The 12,238-nt window shown below is 36.6% G+C and overlaps 1 protein-coding gene across 1 annotated transcript in view; it reads left to right on the top strand.

Annotated features, from left to right (window-relative positions):
* The window catches only part of LOC126087506 (phospholipid-transporting ATPase ABCA3-like), a 249,445-nt gene that overhangs the window by 133,590 nt on the left and 103,617 nt on the right, over nucleotides 1-12,238 (top strand). Inside the window, exons 15-16 of the mRNA XM_049905037.1 lie at nucleotides 5,328-5,478; nucleotides 10,383-10,481. Of these exons, the coding sequence (XP_049760994.1) occupies nucleotides 5,328-5,478; nucleotides 10,383-10,481 (250 nt within the window). The remainder of the gene's footprint in view (nucleotides 1-5,327; nucleotides 5,479-10,382; nucleotides 10,482-12,238) is intronic.

Below are 12,238 nucleotides of genomic sequence, written 5' to 3' on the forward strand. Positions count from 1 at the left end.
ATGCCTTTGAATTATGGTGTTGACGAAGAATATTGAATATACCATGGACTGCCAGAAGAACAAACAAATCTGTAGTGGACGAAGTACAGCCAGAATGCTCATTAGAAGCAAGAATGGCAAGACTTCGTCTCACATGTTTTGGACATGTTATTAAGAGGGACCAGTCCTTGGAGAAGGACATCATGCTTGATAAAGTAGAGGATCAGTGAAAAAGAGGTAGACCCTCTATGAGATGGATTGACACAGTGGCTGCAACAATGGACTCAAGCATAGCAGTGATTGTGAGGATGATGCAGGATCAGGCAGTGTTTCATTCTGTTGTACATAGGGTTGCTATGAGTCAGAACGAACTTGACAGCACCTAACAAGTATTGGTAAAATAGTGTATAATATGTAACTAGATATAAAGAAGTATAAAAATTGGGGACATTCAAGTCCCTTCTTATAGATGCTAAATCTGTAAATTTTTTAAACAGTATTTCTTAACGCTTTAATAAAAGACCTAGGATTTGTGCTTGCTTCTTTGATGACATGGAAAATTAATGTTTTATCAGCACTCATCTGTCACTACCTAGCCTTTCTGAGAAATTTCCTATCATTCAAAGTCTTGAGAGGACAAAATAATTAAGACGCGTATGGTGTCAAGATTATAGAAAAATTAAAAACAATTTACACACTCTGTAAGTGTTATGGGTTGAATTGTATTTCCAAAACTATGTGTTGGAATCCTAACCCCTATACCTGTGGATATAATACTTTTTGGCAATAGGGTTTTCTGTGTTATGTTAATGAGGCCATATCAGTGTAAGGTGTATCCTAAACCTAATAACTTCTGAGTTATAAAAAGACATATGCATGTACTTGGGAAGACAGATGCATATATGAGGGAAAACGAATGCCATGTGAGGATCACCAAGGAACACTCGGGGCTACCAAAAAGGAAGTAATAAAGATAACCAAAACTCTGATTTGGACTTCTAGCCTCCCAAACTGTGAGAAAATTAATTTCTGTTCTTTAAAGTCACCGATTTGTGAGAGAGGCTGAGTACATTCCCCTCGAGAACAGGAACAAGACGAGGATGCCCTTTATCACCACTCCTATTTAGCATTACGCCAGAAGTCCTAGCTAGAGCAGTGAGGCAAGAAAAAGAAACGGCATCCAAATTGGTAAGGAAGAAGTCAAACTGTCTCTGTTTGTGGATGATATGATAGAAAACCCAAAAGACTCCATGAGAAAACTACTGGAACTAATAGATTCAGCAGGATACAAAATATAGAAAAATTAGTTGAATTCTTTTACATCAGTGAAGAGAATGACGAAAAGGAAATCAGGAAAATAGCCCCTAAAAAATAAAATACTTAGAAAAAAAATCTAATCAGGGATGTAAAAGACCTATAGATAGGAACTACAAAACACTACTGCAAGAAACCAAAAGAGACCTACATAAATCGGAAAACATACCATGCTCGTGGATAAATAGACTCAACATTGTGAGAATGTCAGTTCTACCCAAAGCAATCTACAAATACAGTGCAATCCTGATCCAGATACCAAGAACATTCTTTAAAGAGATGGAAAAGCTAATCATTAACTTTATATGGAAAGGAAGAGTTCCCGAATAAGCAATGCACTACTGAAGGAGAAGAATAAGGTAGGAGGACTCACACTACCTGACCTCAGAACCTACTATGCAGCTACAACAGTCAAAACAGCCTGGTACTGGTACAAATACAGACACATTGACCAATGGAACAGAATTGAGAACCCAGGTGTAAGTCTATCCACCTATGGTTGCCTGATCTTTGACAAAGGCCCAAAGTCTGTCAAATGGGGGAAAGATAGTCTTTTTAACAAATGGTGCTGGCAAAACTGGATGTCTGTCTGCAAAAAAATGAAACAGGACCCATACCTCACACCAGACACAAAAACTAATTCAAAGTGAATCAAGCACCTAAATGCAAAACCAAAAATTATAAAGATCAGAGAAGGAAAAATAGGGCCAACACTAGTGGCCCTAATACATGCATTAACAGGATACAAACCATAACTAACAGGATACAAACACCAGAAGATAAACTAGAGAATAGGGATCTTCTAAAAAGTAAACACTTACGCTCATCAAAAGACTTCACCAAAAAAGTAAAAAGAGAACCTACAGACTGGGACACAAATTTTGGCTATGACAAATCCAACAAAGGTCTAATCTCTAAAATCTACAGGGAAACCCAACACCTCTACAACAAAAAGACAAGCAGTCCAATTAAAAAATGGGCAAAGGATATGAACAGACACCTCACCAAAGAAGACATTCAGGTGGCTAGCAGATGACATTAGGAAATGCTCGTGATCACTAGCCATTCATTAGAGAAATGCAAATCAAAACCACAATGCGATACCATCTCACCCCAACATTACTGACATTAATCAAAAAAACAGAAAATAATAAATGTTGAAGAGTCTTCAAGGAGATTGGAATTCTTATGCACTGCTGGTGGAAATGCAAAATGGTACAATCATTTTGGAAAATGATACAGCACTTCCTTAGAAAGCTAGAAATAGAAATACCATATGATCCAGCAGTCCCACTCTTACAAATATATCCTAGAGAAATAAGAGCTGTCACATGAATAGATGTATGCACACCCATGTTTGTTGCAGCATTGTTAAAAAAAATAGCAAAAAGGTGGAAACAACCTAGGTGCCCATCAACAGATGAATGGATAAACAAACTATGGTACATACACAGAATGGAGTACTACACAACAATAAAGAACAATGATGAATCTGCAGAACATCTCACAACATGCATGAATCTGGAGGGCACCACATGCTGAGTGAAATAAGTCAATCACAAAAGGATAAATATTGTATGAAACCACTGGTGTAACAACTCCTGAAAAGTTTTACACACAAAAAGAAACAATCTTTAATGGTTGCTGGGGAGAGTAGGGATAGGTGGGAAAAACACTAAATAGACAATAAAATAAAAAAAAAATAGACAATAGATAAGTGGTAACTGTGGTGAAGGGTAAGACAGTACGCAGTGCTGGGGAAACCAGCACAACTTGTCCAAGGCAAGATCATGGAAGCTCCATAGGCATATCCAAACCCCTTGAGGGACCAGATTACTGGGCTGAGGGCTGTGGGGACAATGGTCTTGGGAAACATCTAGCTTAATGGGCATAACATCATTTTTAAAGAAAATGTTCTACACTCTACTTTGGTGAGCAGCGTGTGGAGTCTTAAAAGCCTGTGAGCAGCCACCTAACATACTCTACTGGTCTCACCCCTTTGGGAGCAAGGGAGAATGAAGAAAACCAAAGACATTAGGGAAAGATTAGTCCAAAGGACTAATGGACCACAACTACCACAGCCTCCACCAGACTGAGTCTAGCACCACTACATGGTGCCTGGCTACCACCACCAACTGCTCTGACAGGGGTCACAATAGAGGGGGTCCTGGACAGAGCTGGAGAAAAATGTAGAACAAAATTCTAACTCACACACACACACATCAGACTTACTGGTCTGACAGAGACTGGAGAAACCCCAAGAGTATGGCCCCTGGACAACTCTGATAGCTCAGTAATGAAGTCAGTCCTGAGGTTTACCCTTCAGCTGAAGATCAGATAGGCCTTAAAACAAAACAAGACTGAGCAGGCACACCTGCCCAGGGGCAAGGATGAGAAGGCTCCAGGTAATGGGGAACCTACGGTCATGAAGAGGGGAGTGTTGATATGTTGTGAGGTTGGCAACCAGTATTGTTTAATGAGAAACTAGTTTTTTTTAGGTTGCTCTGTAAACTTTCATCTAAAGTACAATAAAAAATAATAAAGTCACCTGTTCGTAGTATTTGTGTTACAGCAGCACTAAAGACACTTAGGGCAGTAAGTAAACCAAAAGTAGTTTTGGTCCCCATAGCTAGTGGATAGGTGATTTCATTCTCTGGATGTCAATCGTGTTTTGTAAAATGGAATGCTAATGTCCTACCTACTATAACCAAATCCAAACCCATTGCTGTCGAGTCAATTCCGACTCATAGGAACCCTAAAGAACAAAGTAGAACTGCTCCATAGTGTTCTAAGGAGTGCCTAGTGGATTCAAACTGTTGCCCTTTTGTTTAGCAGCCGTAGCTCTTAACCACTATGACACCAGGGTTTCCTCTACCTACTATGTTGTTGTTGTTAGGTGCTGTCTAGTAAAAGTCTAATAGGTTTCAACTAATAGTGACCCTGTGCACAACAGAACAAAACACTGCCCAGTCCTACACCATCCCTACAATCATTATGCTGGAGCCCATAGTTGCAGCCACTGTGTCAATCCATCTCACTGAGGGTCTTCCTCTTTTCCACTGACCCTGTACTTAACCAAGCATGATGTACTTCTCCAGGGACTGATCCCTCCTGACAACACGTCCAAAGTATGTAAGACGCAATCTCGCCATCCTTGCAGTCTACTTCTAAAAAGAATTAATGGTGAAAACCTACCTACTGTATAAATAAATAAATAAGGCAGATAAATTAACCAAATTAGTAACCAAGTGCTCTATGCTTAAAACCTGTTGTTACTCACTTTTTAAATCTTAATTAGAAAGATAAATGCAAATACAATTTGGAAGGTATAGATTTAAAAGCCTTGATGTTCTTCTCTAATTCCAGAGCAAAGCACTAATTAAATATAGTAATTCTTTCACTTCTTTAAGGTCTTTAGTCAGAAATCATCTCCTCAGACAGTCTTTCCGTGGAACCTCTCTAAAATTTAAGAATTTTTTCTCAGCTTTTTATATCTCCCTTCTCTATTTTTTCTAGTACGCTGTATGTTTTAACTTATCCTTCTTGAATTTTACCTGTTTTCTCTCACTAGCAAGTGAACTCTAGGAGGGCAGGGATTTTTATCTGTTTTATTCCCGAATATATGCTCAGGGCCTAGATTAGCACCTGACAAAGAGCAGGCAACTGATAATAATTATTAAGTGAATAGCTATCAAGGCTGCAACTTCAAAAATGATATTTAGCCAGATAACAAAGGCCTGTCTTAATATTTCTGCTGCATCTGGTTATATACACTAGATCATTAGTGTTCACTAGAAAATTATGGAATTGCACTGGAAGTTATTTATTCAGTGCCTTGGCTGTTTGAGCATTATTTGGAAACTTTAGATTTGAACCTTTTTTTTTTTTTAGAGTCATAGCCAAATGCCTTGTGACATATGATGCCTTCTTCCTGTAGACCTAGCTAAGCTGAACCATGGAGAGCCACACTGATCCTGTGAGATAATTAAAAAGTACAAACTTCCTTCATTTGGTCTTTTAATGGTTTCTCTCAGGTGCTGGATACCACCTAGTCATGGAGAAAAAACCTCATTGTGATGTTGAAGGAATCACTGCACTGATTGATTCTCATGTTCCAGATGGCAGTGTGGATAACAATACTGTAACTACATTATCCTTTTTTCTACCCAAAGACCATACACAAAGGTATGAATCCAGAGAGTTCTAGATGGGTAGTTTTTGGGTGGCCAGAAATCATTTTTAATTTCTCAGGTTTAACAGGCTCAATAAGTACTTATTCTAACAAGCAAGGGCTCAAGTTATAGCTATCATTTGCTAACTGGTGTGGGGTAGTTCACAGTTGAATATTTTCCTCTCTGAACAGAGGATTGTGTCTTCAAGTGTAATTTGATATTTTTATTTCTTTCTTTTTTGGGAGGTTTGTCACTTAGTGGCCAGAGCTTCCGTGGTGTTAATAAGTGATAACTAATGGTAGTATGTTTATAAAAAAAAATGTTTATAGTATACAAATATTATGCCTGGTGAGTAGGATCCAGGGGAATATTAAGATAATTGAATTAAAAAGTAGCTAGAATGGCAACTCTTGGAGCAGGGGTAACAAGGACACAGAGAAAACAGGGAATTTGACCACAACAGTTAGCCAGTTAATTATAGAGGAGTGACACAGGAATGATATTTCTACCTGGGATTCCCATGCCAGGTAAGAGAAATGGAAACTAAGACACTCATCAGTGACCTCCAGGGAATGTGCTATTTTCATCTTCTTGCCAGCGGTAGTCTACCTAGGTATCTGACAGAGGCAAAATGGTTGCCATACACAAGAAAAGATAAAAAGACTTTGTACATTGCTGTACATTTCTATCTGATAAAGAGCTCCTACATAGAATGAAGGAGCTAACACACAAGGAGCCAGGCAATTCAAGATTCTAATGAGTGAAGAGATCTGAGAATAAGAGTGTCCAAGAGAAGGAATAAAAAGAAGAGGAAATTCTCCATGGAAACTGTATTGATTCAGCGAATACATCTGAATTTTACTGAGAAGCAAGATCAGGGAAAAGCATTATAAAGCAGCTGGGGAGAACTTCGACTCCAGTAATAAGGGAGAGTAAAGCAACGTGATACCAGAGGGTAAAAGAAATGAACTACAACTGGACATTCATTCATTGTATGAAGCCTCGTTTAACAGAGGTAGAAGACAACTGCTTTGTTCGGTACTTTAGCACAGTATGATCATTTATAAATGCAGAGTGTTCCTGAAAGAAAAATGTAGGCAGAAAAACTGCTTAAACTTACCATATCTGCCCATCCTACATTATGAGTATATAAATGGCATTATCAGAACAGACCAGGAATAATGACTATGTCATTAATATTAAGTCTAAGATGAGAAATGTAAAGATTTAGATGCAGGTGATGTTTTCATAATGCCTTCCTAGTAATATGTTGAACATGGAAGAGAGAGGAAGCCAAGAGATAAGTAACTAACCACACAGTTTAATATCAACAGAATAGATATGGATTTCTGGGCCATGGACAGTAGATACAGAACAGCATAAAATATAAATCATAAAGTTGGGGAAGAATGTGTTTGTTCAGAATGAAGTTTTCTTTAACAGGATAATTTTAAACTGACCTATTGAAAGGGAGAAAGAAAAGTAACCAGAATAAAATGCCCATAAGTCATTAAATTCATAGAGCAGTTTAGTATAGTAGGAAAAGAATAAAATGACAAGAAGTTTTTGGTTACTTCCAAGAATCTGTTAGCTAAGATTAATTGTTCATTTACTTTGTGCCAGGCATGGTTCTAAATGCTTTACATGTATGTTACATGAGAAAACAATGAGAAAAAGACTTGGAAACAATACTTATAACCTCATATACGTATATTCTAATCTATAGAATGTGGCTAACAAAAGTGAACTTGAGATTTTTAAATAAGGTTGTAGCTGGTTCTTTGAGAAGACCAATAAATTCTATAAAACTGCAGTCAGACTGATCAGGAAAAAAAAGAGAAGACATAAAATTTCCTGTATTTGGAGTGAGGTGATATCACTACACATTTTACAAATATTATATTAAAAGAATATTAGGGGAATACTATAAACAACTTTATGCCAATAACCACCACATATTTGTTACTTTGTCCTACTGTGATGACTTGTATGCTGTGATGCTGAAAGCTATGCCACCAGCATTTCAAATACCAGCAGGATCACCCACAGTGGACAGGTTTCAGTGGGGCTTCCAGACCAAGACAGACTAGGAAGATGGACCTGGGCTCTACTTCTGGAAAAATTGACGAGTTAAAACCTTATGAATAGCAGTGGAACATTGTTTAATATGGTACCATAAGATGAGCCCCTCAGGTTGGAAGGCACTCAAAATACCACTGAGGAAGAGCTGCCTCCTCAAAGTAGAGTCGACCTTAATAACATGGATGGAGTAAAGCTTTTGGAACCTTCGTTTGCTGATGTGGCATGAATGAAATGAGAAGAAACAGCTGCGAACCTCCTTTAATAACCAGAACATGGAATGTACGAAGTATGAATCTAAGAAAATTGGGAGTCATCAAAAATGAGATGAAATGCATAAAGATTGATATCCTAGGCATTAGCGAGCTGAAATGGACTGGTATTGGCCATTTTGTATCAGACAACCATATGGTTTACTTTGCCTGAAATGACAAATTGAAGAGGAATGGCATCACATTCATTGTCAAAAAGAACATTTCAAGATCTATCCTGAAGTACAATGCTGTCAGTGATAGGAGAATATCCATATGCCTACAAGACCATAAAATAGGACCGTTATTCATATTTACACACCAACCACTAATGCCAAAGATGAGGAAATTGAAGATTTTTACCAACTTCTGCAGTCTGAAATTGATCAAACATGCAATCAAGATGCATTGATAATTACTTGTGATTAGAATGTGAAAATTGGAAACAAAGAAGAAGGACCAGTAGTTGGAAAATAGGCCTTGGTGATAGAAACTACATCAGAGAACATGTGATGGAATTCTGCAAGACTAACAACTTTATTCATTGCACATACCTTTTTTCAACAACGTGAATGGCTGCTATATACATGGACATTACTGGGTAAAAAACACAGGAATCAAATCAACTACATCTGTGGAAAGAGATGACGGAAAAGCTCAATATCATTAGTCAGCACAAGGCCAGGGGCTGACTGCAGAACAGACCATCAATTGCTCATATGCAAGTTCAACTTGAAGCTGAAGAAAATTAAAACAAGTCCACAAGAGCCAAAGTACACCTCTGAGTATATCTCAGCTGAATTTGGAGACCATCTGAAGAATAGATTTGACACACTGAACAATAACAACCAAAGACCGTACAAACTGTGGGATGACATCAAGGACATCATACATGAAGAAAGCAAGAAGTCATTAAAAAGACAGGAAAAAAAAGAAAAGACCAAAATGGATGTCAGAAAAGATTCTGAAACTTGTTCTTGAACATAGAGTAGCTAAAGTGAATGGAAGAAATGATTAAGTACAGCAGAACCAAACGCTGCCCAGTCCTGTGCCATCCTCATAATCATTGCTATGCTTGAGCCCATCATTGCAGCCACTGTGTTGATACATCTCATTGAGGGCCTTTTTCTCTTTCAGTGACCTTTTACTTTACTAAACATGAGTATTGCCCTGAGATGTTCTTTAAACCTTTAACCAAAACTAACTATATCCTGAAATCATCTTTAGACTAAATAACAGTTTAGCTCAATTAGTAAGAACAGTAAAATCTACAGTATAGATGAGAAGACTACGAGAGCAGTGAGTCTAAGTTAAAGGTGGTGAAACAATTTGAGTAAAAATAGCAACGTTGTTGACAGAAAGTAAAGGATATAACCAATGTCACTGAATCGTATGTGTAGAAATTGTTGAGTGCATGTTTACTCTGTATATTTTGATCAAAATAAAAATTTAGAAAGCTGACTCAAATTTTTGATAATTTGAAAAGTGCTTTGTTTATTAAATTGGACTTGTACTTAAAAACCTTTACACAAAGAAAACTCTATGACTAGATTGCCTCAAAGATAAATTCTACCAGATATTTAAAGAAGCAATAATTCAATTCTATAAAAACTTCTCTGGAAAATTTAAGAGAAGGGGACATTTCCTGACTCATTTGATAAGGCCAGTGTATTACCCTCATACCAAAATCACTCAAACATGACAAAAGAAAACTACATACCAATGAACACATAAACATACACAATAATCTTTAACAGATAATATGGGGTCTTGAATATCAGTGAAAAGCCATGCACTGAAATGATCCTATCTCGGAGAAGACTCAAAAGAAAGAGGAAAATGATCTTGAAATATGTGAAGAATTGTCATAGGAAGAGGGTCAGATTTCACTGAGGGGTAAGATTATAGCCAATAATTAAAACTAGATAAGGTTAGACTGAAATGGACTTCAGCCTAAAACATGAAGGAAATTTAGAAAATGAAGAATTTTGAGTTCACCATCTCTGAGGGTAGTCATAAGTTTGGTAGATCCTCATTTGGAATGGGAGATGTGTTCAATATCTAGATGGGTTTTGGAGAAGGTAATCTTTTAAACCTAAAATATTGTTAATTCTTTCTGGTAAAGCTATATTTTTGTACCCTTGATGTAACTGCAACACTATTAGCAAAACTCACAACTCCCATTGCTATTGGTTTAAGCCTTTTTCTCAGTGCCCAGCTTCTGTTCACTAACTTCATTTCATATCACTGAATGGTATCTTCTGTAATTTGAGAATTCTTTTCCCTTCTGATGGAGGAACCATATGTGAATAAATTAACTCATCAACTACTGTATTCCTTAACATATACAGACAATAATTTTATTAGAACAACAAAAGAATTTATATCAAAGATAACGTTATATTGGGGAGAAATTTGTTAAGGTAAATCCCTCTTCTTTCCATTTGTTTCACAATAAGAATTACAGTGAAAACCCACCCACTAAACATTTTTCCCACTGCTAACAGGAAATATTTTGGGACAAAACAATATTGAAAATTCATCTATGCTACTACTAGTTCTCTTTTTCCTCTTCTTCCTCTCCTAGGTTTGTAGCTCTGTTTAATGACCTGGATGAAAAACAGGAAGAACTTGGCATTGCCAGATACGGTGCTTCAATCACTACCATGGAAGAAGTCTTTCTTAAGTGAGTAATGATGACCAGGAAAAAAAAACACTGTGGTCTCTGAAATCCTACATCATTTTGGGAATAAAACCCACTCTTTTTTTGTGTGATTGGAGTTATCACAATATTATTAAATTTTTAGTTATGTTAATATTTTATGCTGTTGTATCGCCATACATTCAGCAGAGGTGTGTAAGATTTTGAGCTTGAACTTGATGCATGTGTCTTTTGTGATAGAAGTTTTAGAGCTAACCAACACTATAGCAAATTAACATCTGTGTCATCGCAGGAAATGTTCTAGTTCTAATTTAGAGTTCATATTAAGAATGGCATTAAAATCTTGATGACTGTGTTTCTATACTCTGTGTAATTTGTACAAGGTTTGCTTCCTGCACTGCATAAAAGTTCAAAACGAAAGGGCCCGGGGTATTCAGGTTGACAGTAGGCAAAACCAGCTGGTAAGCTGTCAGAAATATTCACAAAATGTCCTTCTTTTTGGTAAGGTTATGACAGACCTCAGTCTAGACTTCATTCTCTCAGTGGCGAGACTTAATATTGTTGGTGTCTCATAGAAGACCTGGAGTAATTGCATTACAAAATAAAATTCGTAAATAAGAAGGCCAGTTAACTTACAGTAAGAAATAGAATGGCCAAAAAGCCATTCAATCGAATGTTCTGTTTTCTCTCTTTTATGCAGGCTTCACAGGGGGCTAAATTATAACTGAGAAGGTTACTTAGCACAACTGGAGCAAGCTCCATAATGGCAAGGATTATGTCTGTTTTGTTCACTGCTTATACTCAGTGCCTGAAACAGTGCCTCATAATAGACACTCAAAAATAGATAATGGCTGATATTTAAAGCCATTATCTTCTCTACAGAGGTACTGCCTGCCACTGGTAATTTACAGGTGAAAACCGTAAGTGTGGAGAACATTTGGAAGCTACTACAAAAGACATAAGTAAATAAATAAATGGAACATAGTAAAAATGTTTAATGTAAAATGTAATTGGAATATGAGAAAGAAAGAGAAATTGAGGGAGGATAAATATTTGAAGTAATAATAGTTTGAAATTTTTCAAAATTGATCTAAAACATCACCCCACAGGATCAAGAATCTCAGCAAACTTCAAGCAAAATAAGTACTAGTAAAGGCATATGTAGCAACCTCCAAGCAGAAAAATTAAAAGAAAGCCAAACCAAGCCACACCTTATTTAAATTGTTGAAAATAAAGGATAACCATAAAAGCTTCTATAGAAAAATATGCATTTACTTCAGAGAAACCACAATAAGACTGACAGCTCAGTTTCGGCAGAAATGCTGGAAGCCATAAAAAATGGATGACATCTCAAAAGTGCCGAAAGAAACTAACAGCCCATAGGTTGAATCCATACAAATTTTCCATTTCTCTAGGTCAAAGCTGGTTAAATAGCAACAATTCCATATGATTCAACCTAATAGAATTTTGTGTGCAGTAAAAATATCCTTCAAAAATTAAAATATATTTTAAGAAAAACAAAACTGAGACTTCATTGAAAGACTCACACTAAAATAATGAAAAAATTTTTTCGTACAGATGGAAGATTATCCCATAAAGAAACATGACTATTGGAAAGGGTAATTTTACAGATAAATACAAATGAAAATTGACTGTACAAAGCAATAATTTGTTTTGCAGTTTAAAATTTTTTGTCTTTAAATATTTTTTTAATTTATTTTGCTTTAAGTGAAAGTTTATGAATCAAGTCAGTCCCTCATACAAAAAGTTTTCACAACTTC

This window comes from Elephas maximus, chromosome 12, assembly GCF_024166365.1.
Source record: "Elephas maximus indicus isolate mEleMax1 chromosome 12, mEleMax1 primary haplotype, whole genome shotgun sequence".
Taxonomy (NCBI): Eukaryota; Metazoa; Chordata; class Mammalia; order Proboscidea; family Elephantidae; genus Elephas; species Elephas maximus.